This window comes from Mandrillus leucophaeus, unplaced genomic scaffold (assembly GCF_000951045.1).
Source record: "Mandrillus leucophaeus isolate KB7577 unplaced genomic scaffold, Mleu.le_1.0 Scaffold212, whole genome shotgun sequence".
In the NCBI taxonomy this organism is placed as follows: Eukaryota; Metazoa; Chordata; class Mammalia; order Primates; family Cercopithecidae; genus Mandrillus; species Mandrillus leucophaeus.
In genome coordinates, this window is record NW_012102166.1 from 1,409,097 (window position 1) to 1,424,934 (window position 15,838).

The following is a 15,838-nucleotide window of genomic DNA, read 5'->3' on the forward strand; positions in this document are numbered from 1 at the left end:
TTTTTTTTTTTTTTTTTTTTAAGAGAGAGTCTCACTCTTTTGCCCAGGCCGGAGTGCAGCGTCAGCCTCCCCCTCCCAGGCACAACCAATTCTCCTGCCTCAGCCTCCTGAGTAGCTGGGATTACAGGTGCCCGTCACCACACCTGGCTAATTTTTGTATTTTTAGTAGAGAAGGGGTTTTACCATGTTGGCCAGGATGGTCTCGAACTCCTGGCCTCAAGTGATTCGCCTGCCTCGGCCTCCCAAATTGCTGGGATTACAAGTGGGAGCCACCGTGCCCGGCCCCTTCCCAGTCCTGAAGACTCCTGCGTGAGGACCTGGGATGGAGGCCTGATAACTGCCCATCTGGCGCCCACAGGGAAGCTTGCAGGGTGGCTGGCAGAGATCAGCCAGGATGTAGTCCACCATAGCTGTCCTCAAGAGGCAGCCCAGGATGCAGGGGGTGGCTGTGGGATCTGCTCTCTGGTCCCTGGAGTGGTGTGGAAAGCTGGGCTATGTGAGCTCCCCAACTCTGGGGAACGTTCCTAGCGCTTCCCAGACTTGGCCCTTGGGGGAGCCTCTCGGATAAGCCCTTTCTACCTGGCTTTCTGGGCTGGAGTAACCAGGCCCCACCAGGCGCTGTCTGAGAGGGGCTGAGACAGGCCCACTCATCCTTCCTCTGAGGGCCCCACAGCCCTGCCAAGATGTAACAGGTGTCTGTTGGCTGGCAGCATGGCACACCAGGAGAGCACACAGTCTCAGCCGAATTCTCTGGGAGGACACAAAGCTTTTGCTCCCTTCACTGCCTCACTCCCCACCTGCCTGCCCACTGGCTTGTTGGGCTGCTACCAGCCCCTGGAAACCAGGTGGTGCCCTTGTGCCCCAATGCCAGTCCTTGCAATTACAGGTTGGCAAGCCCAGGGACAAAGCGTGCCAGACGGTGCAGCAGCTTGCTGGCGGCTGGTCTGTGTCCTGGGGCCTGTGTCCTGACTGGCTCAGGCAAAGAGCTGGTCCGTGAGAGAGGAGGCTTGGGTCTCAGCTCTGCCCCGGGCACAGCGAGCCCCCAGGGGATATTGGCCTTTTCCCTTCTTGGTGGGCCCAGAATCCATTCTTTGCAGTTCAGAGTCAGTTACCGCCCAGTTGGAAGACTGAGCTGAACCAAGATTGAAGGCACTGCCCCTGCCACCCCACAGGGGCTGACCCTTTCCGCCTGCTTCCTCCTCCTGCCAACCTGCGTGTGCAGGTGGACAAGAGGAGAGGAATATGTGTGTGAAGATCTAAGCATGCGCACATCCACTCTTGTGCATGGATGTGCACAGGAGTGAAGACACAAGCATGTTTGTGTACGTGTGTGTGTGTGTGTGAGCATAATTACTATACTTATTATGAGACCACAGGTATGCATGGGTACGTGCCAGGTTGTTATTCGGCAAGTCCACCCCAACGAGCCTGTGCCAGGGTTTGTAGCCATCATCTTTCTGGTGCCCTTGCCACACATGTTTTGATAGTTTGAATGGCTCCCCATTACCTACATCTGTACGTAGTTGTGGCATGTGAGTTCTTCGTGTGTGTCTCAGGTTGTGGGTGTCCGTGTGTGGGTGCTTGTGTGTGAGTGTGCTTGTGTGTTGATCTCGTGTGCACGTGTGGGAGGCCTTGGCTGTGCGTGCGTCTGGGCATGTGCACGCGGCCGCGTGCGTGACAGTGTGAGCATGGATACCTATGCGTGTGGGTCTCTGTGGCCGGGGATGACTAAAGCCAGGGACATTTATCATCACTTTCCTAGCTCGAGGGGGAAATTATCTTGGTCTGGAATGGCAGAGGCCAGGGACTGAGGGGCTCCATGTTTCTCAGGCTCCAGGCAGTGTTCCCAGGCCCTATCTCCCAGAGGGATCTAAGTCAGGGTGCAGGGAGGCCACACAGACTCGGAGGAGACAGGGGCAGAGTCAGATTTCTCTTTCGGAAGTCCCCTCCGGGGCTGGTGTCTGGAGGGATGGTGGGGCCTGGGAAACTGGGGAGGAGACGGCCGGGGAGGCCTGGAGTGCACTGGCCAGAGGCCATGGACAGGAGAAAGAGGCAGATTCAAGGAATGTGCAGGATGCAAAATGGACAGAAATCAGTGATGAGGGGTGTGAGGGTGAGCAAGGCACGTAGGGAGCCCCCAACCCCAGCGTCTGGCCTGGGTGATGGTGACCGGGCGCCATTCCTGAGCCAGAGGAGATCAGCTCCAGCAGCTTGCTGACCAGTCTGCGCCTGGGGCCTACGTCCTGGCTGGCTCAGCCACACTGGGCAGGAACAGAGATGTTTGGAGACAGGGGAGAAAATGAGTTTAGGCAGCTGTTCAGTGTCAGGTGCCTGTGGCCGTCCAGGAGGGACCTGGGACTGCAGGGCTGAGATGCCCATGTAGGAGCAGCTTCGAACAGTCAACTGAATTCTACAAACCAGAGCCCTTTTATTATTTATTTATTTATTTTTTTTTTGAGACGGAGTCTCGCTCTGTGGCCCAGGCTGGAGTGCAGGGGCGCAATCTCGGCTCACTGCAAGCTCCGCCTCCCGGGTTCACACCATTCTCCTGCCTCAACCTCCTGAGTAGCTGGGACTACAGGTGCCCGCCACCACGCCTGGCTAATTTGTTTTTTTGTATTTTTAGTAGAAACGGGGTTTCACTGGGTTAGCCAGGATGGTCTCGATCTCCTGACCTCATGATCTGCCCGCCTCGGCCTCCCAAAGTGCTGGGATTACAGGTGTGAGCCCCCGTGGCCGGCGCCAGAGCACTTTTTGTGTGTTTGCTTTGCTTTTGAGTTGTGGAGCCCAGGTTTGAACTGCTCGTGGAAGCCACTGAGCTCTAGGACCCAGTGTGCACTGGCCTGTGAGGAACCCCAGTGCAAAGCAGGGTTACCAGCTTAACAAGCAGGGGCTGCTGGTGCTGGAGGGTCCTGGTGGAGCATCTGGGGCACCCTGGCGTTGTATCGTTGGGGAAGCCAAGGTCCAGAGGTGGTGGCCTCCCCAGGCCCGCTCAGCAAGGCAGGGTGGGGCTGGGCCCATCCACCCCAGGAGGTCACACCCCTTGGCTGTGGAACCCCTCCTGGAGCTGAGTCAGCCCTGGTGGCCGCCGCCCCAGGAGACTCTGTAATTACAGGATTAGAAGGTGGTCTCTCCGCAGCCGAGCCCTTTGCCCCTCAAAGCTGCCAAGCGGAGACGAGGATTTGGTGGCGCGGTGCCGGCCTCCAGGTGTGTCTGAGGAGACCTGGCATCCTCGGGCGGCTTCTTTAGTCTGAAAGGCCCCGTTGTAGCTGCAGCCTCCCTCTGATGGGCTCTGTTTTGGGGCTGGGATCCACCCTGCCCCAGCTGGAGGAAGGAAAAGGTGTATTTCAGCATGTCCTATGGGTGTGGAGTGGCTGGGGAGAGCAAAACGGGGGGCTGATTGGGGGACGGGGTGCCTGGGCTGCACGGAGAGGGAGGTGGTAGAGGCAGACGCTGGCGACGTAAAGCGGGGAGAGGCCTGGAGGGCCAGGTGCAGGTGCCCGGAAAACGTCAAAGGGAGGAGGGTGTGAGTCAGGCCAGGCTTTCATGTGGCCCCAGGAGGCAGCTGGCAGACCCTGCTAGGCTGGAATGTGGATCTGCAGCTGCCCAGGCCCCACCTGAGACCTGTCTGCCAACGACTTTTTGATTTCTGCCCCTGTGGGTGCCCGGCCCCATGTCCCAGGCCTGAGGGAGACCCACCTGCCCTCGGGCCTCTCAGTTTGGGTACCAGGGACCAGGCACTGCAGCCCCATGGGCTGAGTTAGACCAGGAGAACGCATGGCTGCTTGGGCTCCTTGGCTGGTTCTGCTCTCCCTCCACCAGAGCTGGGCCACGTTCCTGCCCCACCCAGCATGGTGGGCACATCCCAGCCCCTTGCCTCCACTCCCGTGGGTCCCCGGCTGGCGTGGTCTTGTGGCTGTCCCGGGCCCGTCCTGATCCTGACTGTCCTTCAGGGTTCTCCCCCGTGCCACCTCCGCCCAGGGACTCCCTGCCCATCTCGGGCTGTCCTCTGATTCCCCGGTGCTAGCCTCACCAGGGACTGTGGATGCTGGGAACCCCCCTCCCCGCAGTGGCCTCTTCACCCTCACCATGCACAGGGCATCACGGGGCGGGGGGTGGGGGGCGCCCATCAGGACGTGGCTTGATGCGTGCCCTCTGGCCTGAGTTTATCTGTGAAATGGGTATAATGATATCTGCCTTACAGGGCACCTAACCTGAGGGGTTAGACAGGGTCACAAGAGAGGACAGGGCTGGTGCGTGGTGGGTGCTCGGGCGGTGGTCCTTCAGGTCCTCTGTCCCGGGTGCTCCCCCGCCACTGATCATCAGGTCTTCAGGTGCCTGAGCCTGGGCTACCCTGGGGACAGCCCCGTGATCCAGGAATGACTAATTCCACCCTTGCAATAAGCTCTTGGAAGCTTTGAGAAATGAGACTTTTTTTTTTCTTTCTTCTTGCTGCTTCATTAAACTCTTCTTGAGTGAGGGGAATGAGGATTGTCCTAATCCCTTGGCACGAGGTGAAGGGGGGCAGGTTCCGGGCTTGTGGTAACCAGAGGACACTGGGAGCAGAGCTGGGGGTGGGCACTGGGCAGGGGCCGTAAGCCTCATGCCCCAGGCAGGCTTTACTCAGGGTCAGCTGGTGACCCCAGACAAGCCCCGTCCTTGACCAGGCTCAGTTTGACTGTCTGCACGATGGGTGTCCCGGGCCTTGCCCACCTCCCTGTGCTGCTCCATGGGGAGGGGGATGGCCTGGAGGGGCCTTTGGTGGGGTGCCTGGGGCTGGGCATGCTGGCTGGCACACAATAGGTGCCTTCTCAGTGTATACGAACTTTTGGGGAAAACAGAGGAGGGGTGGGCAATCTCCGAGCAGTCTTTTAGTCTTTGTCCTCTAAACTCTGTTTTTCTTTTCCTCTTTTTTTTTTTTTTTTTTTTTTTTTGAGGTGGAGTCTCACTCTATCACCCAGGCTGGAGTGCAGTGGCGTGATCTCGGCTCCCTGCAACCTCTGCCTCTTGAGTTCAAGCGATTCTCATGCCTCAGTCTCCCGAGTAGCTGGGACTACAGATGTGAGCCACCACACCCTGCTAATTTTTGTATTTTTAGTAGAGATGGGGTTTTACCATGTTGGCCAGGCTGGTCTTGAACTCCTGACCTCAAGTGATCCGCCTACCTCAGCCTCCCAAAGTGCTGGAATTACAGGCTTGAGTCACTGTGCCTGGTTTAAAGTCTGTTTTCTTACCTTTAAAAGTGGCCTGGGAGGAGGCCTAGCTGCTTCCTCCTGGGCCCCAGCGAGGGGCTACAGGGGCTGGACACTCGCCTATGGGTCCTGGCTCTGTCTACCCACCGTCAAGGCTGCTGGAACTGGAAAAATAGTTCCAGGCCTTCCTTGCTAAATCCAGTAAGTTTCAACAATGCCTTTCTCTGTGGCGTCCCGGTCTCTCCTCTCCACAGGTGGGGAGCAACAGGTTGGATTAGTGACTGGGGTCTGGGAATCCTCACCGAGGCCACCCTCTGTCCACAGGTGTTCCTGGGCCTTGGGGAGCTGCTTCTGTCCTGCAACTGGGCAGTGGTTGCCGACATCCTGCTGGTAGGTGCGGGAGTCGGGGTAGGGGGCTGAGCAGGGGGAGCTAGGCAGAATCCAGCTCAGGACTGGACCTCTGCTGGTGAGCAGCTGCCTGGCAATGGCGTCAGAGACCATGCATTAGGGGACCAAAGTCATTCACGGTTACCTTGGACCAGAGGCCTCTGACACTCTCAGACGTCTCTGACCATCATCCCCATTTTGCAGATGAACAAATGGAGGTTCAGAGAAGGCAGGTGCCTGTTCCAAAGTCACACAGCCCCACCGCAGGGAGCCAGGGCTGGAACCTACGCATTTTGACTCCCTGGGCTCCCTCCCTCTTTTTTTTTTTTTTTTTTTTGGATTTTTAGCAGAGACGGGGTTTCACCGTGTTAGCCAGGATAGTCTCGATCTCCTGACCTCGTGATCCGCCCGTCTCGGCCTCCCAAAGTGCTGGGATTACAGGCTTGAGCCACCGCGCCCGGCCTTTTTTTTTTTTTCTTTTTTTGGAGACTGAGTTTCACTCTTGTTGCCCAGGCTGGAGTGCAATAGCCTGATCTCGGCTCACTGCAACCTCCGCCTCCTGAGTTCAACTGATTCTCCTGCCTCAGCCTCCCAAGTAGCAGAGACTACAGGCACCCGCCACCATACCCGTCTAATTTTGTATTTTTAGTAGAGATGGGGCTTCACCATATTGGCCAGGCTGGTCTTGAACTCCTGACCTCAGGTGATCCGCCCGCCTCAGCCTCCCAAAGTGCTGGGATTACAGGCGTAAGCCACGGTGCCCGGCCCCTCCCTCCTTCTTTCTGTAGCTTCTCAGCAAGCAGGCTCCTTGCCCTCCACTCTGGGGCGTGCAGACAGGATGCTATCCTTCGGGGCAGTAGACACTGAGGCCCGCTGCGCCAGCCCACACCAACTTGTGTGTCACAGGCTGCCATGCAAGGATCAGCCCTGCCTGTAAGAGGCTTGATACTGTCTTGACCACATGACTGCTGCGTCCAGAGTCCCACACGGCCCCTCCCTGAGCCCCACACCCTTTGTCCAGCCTCCTTGCCTCTTTCTGGGAGGCATACAGGGAAGGACTTTGGACGCCATGAAGGGTGGTGCCTTTGTAGATAACGCAGGGCCCTGGGCCTGTGAGCGCCCCGAGAGCCTTCCTTCCACCTCCTGGCAGCCTGGCACAGTCTGGTGCTGGCCACAAGGGAACTGGACCAGCCTGGCTGTCGGCTGAGAGCTGTCCTGAGGGCAGTCCAATGTCGCGGTACCAGCCTGGATTCAGAAAACAGACCTGGCTGTCAGCCCTGGTCCTGCCACTTATGAGCTGTGTGGCCTTAGGCCAGTCACTGTGTGTCTCTGAGCCTCGGTATCCCCATGTGGAAAGTGGGGATGATAATGGCACCTGCCTTATGGATTGATGTGAGGGTGAAATGAGAAGATCCATGTGCCTGGCACAGAGAATGCTGGCTAGGATTCTTACAGCAATCCAGAATTTTCCATTTTCTCATTTTCTATCCCCCAAAGAAATCATGGTACCCTAGAATCTGAGTTTGAAAGGGTTATGGGCATGTATAGTCGTTTACTCCATCAACAACCCTGCTTGAATACTACTGTGGACGGGATGCTCACTCCCTGCCAAGATGTCTGCCCTCCCCAGCAGATCCCCGACCCCTCCCCACGGCCCAGGCCCAGCGAGCGTGGAGAGGCCTGCCCTGCCTTTGGCTCCTGGGTGAGTGCATCAGCTGCAGGCCTGGCAGGTCCTCCCTGCCCCTCCCTCCAGACAGGAGACTTGGGCTCCAGCCCAGAGTCAGCCACAGACCTGCCGCATGGCCCTGGGCCTCAGTTTCCTTGTCTATAAAAGGGATAATCAGCACCTGCCCAGTAGGGTGAGCGAGGCGGCCTCCAGGAATGCTCAGGAAAGGGGAAGGCATTTGCAGATGTTTTATTCATGGGATTGTCCGCTTTTAGGCTCAGGGAAACATCCCCCCAGCATAGCTGGTTCTCTCTGAGGTGGTCCAGACGGAGCTGCACCTGCCCCCCACGGCGCAGCTCCCTCTTCCACATGACAGCCCCGCAGATATGTGAAGGCTGCACCCGTGTCCCCCAGCGTCTGCCTTCGTAAGAATGATTAACCTGGCAGAGCCAGGCTCTTTGTGGGGTTAAAGAGGAGAGTGTGTGCTGGGGAGGGCGGGTGGGGGAAGGGGTGAAGGAGAGTTAGGGACTGGCCAGCCGCACAGTTTTACCCATCTGGGGAGCTGCCCAGGAAGCCGGCTGGACAGGAGCCAGCCCACCTCAGGGCTCCCCATGGTCCTTCCTTGGCTTAGAGGCCTCCAGCCCCAACGCTTTGCAAGGTCCACCGCCCCAGAGCCTCCCGCCCCCTTCCCTGCCTTCCCACCTTCCTGGAGCCCTGTGGCCAAAGATGCCTTTCGGCCTTTGGGGGTCAGAGCTGAGCAATCCTTGTAGCCCCTGTAGTTCAGCTCCTCCATGTTGCTGCTTCCTCCCTGTAAAGGCCGGTGGAGGGGGAGCCCTTCTGTGCAGTGGAGGGGCAGATGCCAGCTCGGAGCAGGGTGAGGAGGGCGAGGAAGGGGAAGCAGGACACCGAGGGTAGACAATTCCCTTGGGGAACTGAGTTGGCAGGAGCAAAGGGCATGGTAGCTGGAGTTGGCAGAAGATCCCGGGAAACTGGCATTGCTTTTCTGCTTTTCAAGACGGGAGGCCAGAACAGCCTCCAGGGAGCAGGGAGGGGCAAGCAGGAGGAAAGAGGGGGCCCTGTTCGAGGGTGAGCTGAGGGTGGGATCCAGCGCTGGGGGAGGAGGTAGCCTCCCAGCAGAGCAGGGGCAGGAAGTGTGTGGGGACAGGGCCTGTGGCAGGAAGTAGAGGAAGGTCCCCTTTGCCGGCCGGCACTTGCTCCTGAGACAGGAGATCGGCTTCTCTTTCGGCAGGGGCCCAGGGAAGGAGGAAGCCTTAGGGTGTATGTGAACAGGGGCCACAGAACAAGGGAGCAGGGAGCGAAGGGCAGGGCACAGTCATGTGAACAGCTTTCAGTAGCCAAGAAAGCCACAGAGGGCTGATAGGAAAATGAGTGGAAACTGCAGGTGTCTGGGAGGTTGGAGCCTGTGGGGGGGTCAGAGGGCAGAGGGCAGCAGAGCCCAGGCTCTGCAGCAGCCCATCTGCTTCCGCTTCTAGCCCAGCTCCTCACTAGCTGTGTGGCCCTGGCCAAGTGACTGAACCTCTCTGGGTCTTGGTTTGCTCACCTGTCCAATAGGTAGAGCGGTGGCAACCACCAATGACACCCCAGGCTATAAGGATAGAATGAATTCACACCTGCGTCCTATAGATTCCTGAGTGGGTGTGTGGGCCCCGCTGACTTCCAGATCATCCATTCCTCGGGACACTCCTCTCTTTTTTTTTGCTTTTGAGACAGAGTCTCTCACTGTCGCCAGGCTGGAGTGCAGTGGCGTGATCTCGGCTCACTGCAACCTCTGCTTGCTGGGTTCAAGCTATTCTCCTGCCTCAGCCTCCCAAGTAGTTGGCACTGCAGGTGTGCACCACCATGCCCAGCTAATTTTTGTATTTTAGTAGAGACAGGGTTCACCATGTTGGCCAGGATGGTCTTGATCTCTTGACCTCGTGATCCGCCCCCCTCAGGCTCCCGACGTGCTGGAATTACAGGCGTGAGCCGCTGCGCCTGGCAGGGCTACTGCTCTCTTCGATGCAGTCTCCACAATGGGGAGAATCCAGGTTCTGTCTGGAGAAGGGACCTCAGGGGCTCTCTGGTCCAGTGACTTGAAGACATCACTGTGCATGAGAGTCAGGTTTGAGGGAGCTTGTTACAAACCCCGATTCCAGGCCCTGTGTCCTCCAAGTCCATGCTGGGGTCCAGGGACCAGTGTTTCTGATGAACTTCCCAAGTGATCCTGCCATCGCATTCCGTAGAGCACATTTTGAGGACACTGGTCTCGCATCGCGAGCTCGCCAGTCCATAAATGCTTTGCCAAATTCCAGCCATCCCCTTGTTCACATACACCTCCCGGGAGCTCATCCCGCACGCCTCGGGCAGCGCCTGCCTCTCGGGGGCTTTCTTTTTTTTTTTTTTTTGAGACGGAGTCTCGCTCTGTCGCCCAGGCTGGAGTGCAGTGGCGCGATCTCAGCTCACTGCAAGCTCCGCCTCCCGGGTTCACGCCATTCTCCTGCCTCAGCTGCCTGAGTAGCTGGGACTACAGGCGCCCGCCACCACGCCCGGCTAATTTTTTGTATTTTTAGTAGAGACGGGGTTTCACCGTGTTAGCCAGGATGGTCTCGATCTCCTGACCTCGTGATCCGCCCGTCTCGGCCTCCCAAAGTGCTGGGATTACAGGCTTGAGCCACCGCGCCCGGCCTCGGGGGGCTTTCTGTTGATGAAAATGATTCGGCTCAGTCACAGCCAAGACCTACCTCTGCCAGCCTCGCCTTGGCCCCACTGGGCCGCAGAGGGCCCTGCTCCCTGGAGACTGAGATTGTGTCCCCTGAACCTGCATCTCCTCAGGCAGAGCTCCCTGCCTCCCCACACCTAGTCATGGGGGCTCTTCCCAGCCCTGCTGTCTGTCACGGCCCCACTCAGGATGGCCCAGAGCCAGCTCACCCCAACCCCTCTCCAGGCAGGGGACGGTGTAAGCCAAGGTGTGGAGGGAGGATCCCGGGAGCACGATCTCTGGATCCCAACCAGTGTGGGGGCTAGAGAAGGAGGGGGCTCAGTTCCTCTTTCTCAGGCCTGTCCTCTGGGGTCCTGCAATCCAGCCACAGGCTCATCTCCCACCCCTCAGCAGACGTCCCCACATTTCCCCGGAGAGTTGTCACCTCTGGGTTCTCCCCCTGCCCCAGGTTTCAACGCTTCCCTGCTCAGCCTCTGCCCCCCAGGTAGCTGTCAGCTCACTGGCCTGTCTCACCCTCCCAGGGGTGTTTGGGGGCGAGGCCTGGGTGGGGGTGCAGGAGGCAGGCTGCCGGGGGAGTCTGCACCTGGTGGCTGCTGCTCTGACTTTCTACAAGCCCTTGGTTGGCCCCGGTTTAGCCCTGGGCTATAAAGGGAACAGCCCTTCTAAGAAGGGAGAGCCAGAAACAGAGGTGTTTTTGTCTCAGAATAGAGTGAGCCTGGATTTTTGGGAACCCAAAGCCTCTTATTTCTGAAATTACCCGCTGGGCTCTCCAGCTTCTGCGGGGCCCAGTCTCGGCTGCTGGCTGCATGGAGACAATGTGGACTTGGAACAGGCTGGGGGAGACCCACCTCCCTCGCCACTGGCAGCAGCGACAGAGCTGGGCCCAGCAGGTTGGGGTTCCTGGGAGAGGAGGAAGCGGCCACCCTACCTGGACCTTACTGTGGGGGTCCCAGCAGCCCCAGCCTCCATGTGGACCTTTTTGGACATTCAGGTTCCTCCCTCCGGGAAGCCTCAGCTGCCTTCCTGGAGTCACCAGTGAGTAATTACATAATTATAGGGTGAGAAGGAAGTCCTTGGGGAAGGTGCAAAGCTGTTGGTCAGTTCCTTCTCAGGCCTGTTGGCAGATCCTGGTGATGGCAAGAGGCCCGGTTTCTCTCGCCACCTGCACAGGGTGGCTCAGTGCCAGTGACCCTGGGACCAGACAGTCACCACAGTGACTCCCGCCCTCTGCCCTGCCCACCACAAAACCCCCTGCATCTGCCCCCTGGGGTTCTGGAATGCAGAGATCCTGTCCCTGGGATCCTCCCACCACACCTTTGCTTACACTGTCCCCTGCCTGGAATGCCTTTCCCCGTCTCTTTGCCAATTACTCTGCCATCCGTTTACAGGGCCAGCAATGAACTTGTCCTCCTCATCTTTCTCTTGGATTTCTGAATGCTCTATTACCAATGCACAAATATTGCTGGAAACACCGGCTCCTCCTTGCCCATCACAGCAGAGTGGTCAAGAGGCCAGGTCCTGGAGCTGAAGGCCTGGGATCCTATCTCAGTCCTGTTATTTCAGGCTGGGTGACCTTGGGCAAGTCACTTGCCCTCCCTGTGGAGGTTTTTCTCATCTGTACAATGCAGGTGGTCATTGTATCTCCCTCATGGGTTGTTCAAGTTGATGTATAAAATGCATACGGCAAGCATTCAATAAATGTTGGCAGTTATTATTTTATTATTATTTTTTTTGAGACAGGATCTTGCTCTGTCACTCAGTCTGGAATGCAGTGGTGCCACCTCGGCTCACTACAACCTCCACCTCCCAGGTTTGAGTGATTCTCCTGCCTCAGCCTCCCGAGTAGCTGGGATTACAGGTGCACACCACCACGCCCGGCTAATTTTTGTATTTTTAGTAGAGACGGGGTTTCACTATGTTGGCCAGGCTGGTCTCGAACTCCTGACCTCAATTGATCCACCTGCCTCGGCCTCCCAAAGTGCTGGGATTATAGGCTGGAGCCCCTGTGCCCAGCTAATATTGATGATTACTAACTCATGGCCTCAGATCATGGACACCTAGGTCTTGGGGATAAGGCTACAGGGTGGTAAGCTCCCCTGTGGCTGTCCAGCTGGGTTCATGTGACCATGGCCTCTGCTTGAATCCCCGCCCCTCCCTGCTTCCACCCCCTGCTGTAGGCCTGGGTTCTGGCAGAGTTTCTCCTGGGCATAGTCTCCCAGATGGATCTACTTGACTTATTTTGTTGGCAGACTTTCAGCTAGTCGCCTCTGTGCCTGGTACCTCGCTGCACCCAGGGACCCCAAGAGAAATCAAAGGTCTTTGTTGCCCACACACCATAGGGAATACGGGGAGGTGGACAGAGAAAGGGCCCCTCCCAGTTCTGGGTGACATGAGTTCAGTTAGGGGTGTGCACAGGAGTTGCGGGAGCTCAGGGCAGGTACCTGAACTCTGAGAGGGCTTCACAGAGGAGGTGACCCAAATGCAAGTCCTAAATGACAAATAGAGATGCTCCAGCTGGACCAGAGGGTGGAAGGTATGCCAGGAAGAAGGTGTAGCCGAGTTCAAGTGGCTGGAGCATTCCATCTCAGAGCATTATTTTGGTTTGATGTCCACACGAAGCCTCCAGGTAGCAGACGAATAATGAGTGACACTCTCAAGATCGGTACTATTATTATCCCCATTTGGGGATGGAGAGACAGAGGGAAGAAAGGTGAAGCAGCTTGCTCAAAGTCACACAGCTAGCGAGTGGGGATCGGATCGGAACCTGAGACTCTGACTCCAGAGTTCATCTTTTTTTTGAGACGGGGTTTTGCTCTCGTTGCCCAGATTGGATTGCAATGGTGCGATCTTGGCTCACTGCAACCTCTGCCTCCCGGCTTCCAGCAATTCTCCTGCCTCAGCCTCCTGAGTAGCTGGGATTACAGGCATGCGCCACCACGCCTGGCTAGTTTTTGTATTTTTAGTAGAGACGGGGTTTCGCCATGTTGCCCAGGCTGGTCTTGACCTCCTGATCTCAGGTGATCCACCCACCTCGGCCTCCCAAAGTGCTGGGATTACAGAAGTGAGCCACCGTGCCCGGCCCAGTGTTCATCTTCTTAACGTTCTCAGCCTCGTCCGTCGAGTTGTGTGGGCTCCTCCAGCAAGGCTGCCTTTGGTCTCTGCCCCAGGGGCCCTGCGGCTCCTGAGAGGACTGAGCCCTCCGTACCACTCCTGCCCAATTGCCCGCACATGCAGACACCTGGCATGTACCTGCTCTTCTCCCTGCCTGCCTGCACTGCTGTGTCCTGGGCCCCTGAGCTGGGACACCCCAGCCACCTTCACTGTAGTCACAGTCATGCCTGCTTCCTTCCCATTTCAAGAGCAAACTCTCAAGAGGGGTGGTCCTGATCGGGGGCCTTGGCACCCCCATCCTTGGGCACTGGAGAAGCTTCAGATAGGCCTGATGTTCTGGGGTGGGACTTTAGACCTTGGGGGTTGCTGACTCCCTCCCATCCCACTCACCTGAATGGCCTGTCACTCCTCCAGGCAGGTCCTTGGCAGGTGGGGAACAGGAGGCAAGGGTGCCCTCACTTGGGGTGCCCCCCTGCTATGCCTATGTTTTTCAGTCTGTGGTGGTGCCCAGGTGCCGGGGGACAGCAGAGGCACTTCAGATCACAGTGGGCCACATCCTGGGAGACGCTGGCAGCCCCTATCTCACAGGACTTGTAAGACGTGTCTGCGTGTGTGGGGTGGGGAGGGTCTGGGGGCCAGCCTGGTGGGCCTGGCAGACCCACCCCTTCTCCTCCACAGATCTCTAGTGTCCTGCGGGCCAGGCGCCCTGACTCCTACCTGCAGCGCTTCCTCAGCCTGCAGCAGAGCTTCCTGTGCTGCGCCTTCGTCATTGCCCTGGGGGGCGGCTGCTTCCTGCTGACTGCGCTGTACCTGGAAAGAGACGAGGCCCGGGCCTGGCAGCCTGGCACAGGTACCCTACCCCTTGCACCAGGCCCGGCTCAGGGCTGGACACGCTAGGGGCAGACAGCACGGGCCACTCCCAAACCCCTGGCCAGTTTGTTTGTTTACTTATTCAGAAATGCTTAGTACACCCCTGCTACGTACCAGGGAAGGTTGCAGAGGCTGGGGAGGGAAAGAGTGAGGCCCCTGTAGAAACTGACACTCTAGTTGGTGAAGACAGACCAGAAACAGAAAAAGTAAAGATATAGCATGTTCATGGTGACGAGTGCTATGGAGAGATATAAAGCAGGAAAGGAAGGAGACAGGGGCCGGGCACATTGGCTCACACCTGTAATCCCAGTACTTTGGGAGGCCGAGGTGGGCGGATCACAAGGTCAGGAGTTCAAGACCAGCCTTCACCAAGACCACATGGTGAAGCCCTGTCTCTACTAAAAGTACAAAAATTAGCCAGGTGTGGTGGCACACACCTGTAGTCCCAGCTACTCAGGAGGCTGAGGCAGGAGAATCGCTTGAACCTGGGAGGTGGAGGTTATAGTGAGCTGAGATCTCGCCATCTCGCCACTGCACTCCAGCCTGGGGAACAAAGTGAGACTGTCTCAAAAAAAAAAAAAAAAAAGGGGACAGGTGGATGCAGGTTACAGGGATCCCCACTGCGCAGGTGACATTAGAGCAAAGATCTGGAGGAAGCGAGGGAGTGAGCCGTCCAGTGACCCGGGGGAAGACGCTCCTGGCAGTGGGGACAGCCAGTGCAAAGGCCCTGCCATGGGAATGTATGCACCTGATGTGTTTGAGGATCAGCCAGGAGGCCAGTGTGGCTGCAGCAGGAGCTAGAGGGACAGTGGCAGGGGTGAGGGATACAGGGCCAGAGCAGGGGGTCCTTGTAAAGACTGTGGCTTTCGCTCGGAGTGAGGCGGGAGCTGCCGTGGGGCTTCCAGGAGAGGAGCACTGAGGTGGTCTGATTGATGTCAAAGCGTCGCCCTGGCTGCCGTGTTGAGAACAGACTGGTGAGCGATGAAGCTGAGAGGCATAGCCGACAGCCGACTCCCCTTCCAGGGGACAGTGGTGCTAAGACCACACCAGTGGCATCGAAGGTGATGATGAGGGGTTGGATCTGGAAGGTATTTTGCACTGGGGACAGAGAGGATTTCCTGACAGCCCATTCCCAGGCCTGGTCCCAAAGCACCTTATGCATCCTTTGGGCAGGCTGAGCATCTTTCCTCCTGCAGGGACCCCAGACAGCAAGGATGTGGACAGCAACGACCTGGAGAGACAAGGCCTGCTTTCGGGCGCCGCTGCCTCCACAGAGGAGCCCTGAGGTCCCTGCCTGCACTCGCCCTGCCTGCCAGCCTCCCGTTGGGCCCCACAGTAGCTGTGCCTCGATTCCTCTTTGGCTGTCCTCGGGGACTCCGGCTGAGGCGCGTCTGCCACTTTTGCATTCCCGGCTGGAGAGCTGGCAGGACCCTGTGGCTGGGCTGCGAATGGAGCTGTCAGCACTCTGCGTGGGAAGCCTGGGCCTGTGCCTGTGCCCCACTCAAGGCTGCCCCAGCCTGGGTTCCCCAGCCTGGCTGCTGCTGGGCGCTGAATAAAGCGAGGCCAGTACAAAGCCTGTGGCTTTCGGGCCTGTAGACAGCCCTGTTATTTATAGCCTCTTGTGCCTCTGCTGGAGGGGAAGGGGGAGAGGACGGGATGGGCAGTCCAGGCCAAGGATGCAGGGCTGCCCTAAAGTAGGGAAGCTGAGGGGGTGGCTCGGCATAGGTCTCTAGGGGTCCTCAGCCTGGACCTCCCACTCTGACCCAGCTTCTCCATTCTGCAAAGTCATGGGCACTGGGCACCCTCTGCGTGATTCCACTCTGTTTTGTTTTTTGTTTTGTTTTGTTTTTGAGATGGAGTTTCACTCTTGTCCAGGCTGGAGAGCAATGGCGC

At 57.8% G+C, this 15,838-nt stretch overlaps 1 protein-coding gene across 2 annotated transcripts in view; it reads left to right on the plus strand.

Annotated features, from left to right (window-relative positions):
• SPNS3 (spinster homolog 3 (Drosophila)) overlaps positions 1-15,540 on the plus strand; it is a 59,463-nt gene extending 43,923 nt beyond the window's left edge. For both annotated transcript variants that reach the window (XM_011980418.1, XM_011980419.1), the window contains exons 9-12: positions 5,517-5,582; positions 13,570-13,668; positions 13,754-13,925; positions 15,142-15,540. In XM_011980418.1, coding sequence (XP_011835808.1) covers positions 5,517-5,582; positions 13,570-13,668; positions 13,754-13,925; positions 15,142-15,230 — 426 coding nt within the window. In that variant the 3' untranslated portion in view covers positions 15,231-15,540. The remainder of the gene's footprint in view (positions 1-5,516; positions 5,583-13,569; positions 13,669-13,753; positions 13,926-15,141) is intronic.
• Positions 15,541-15,838: the final 298 nt, after the last annotated feature.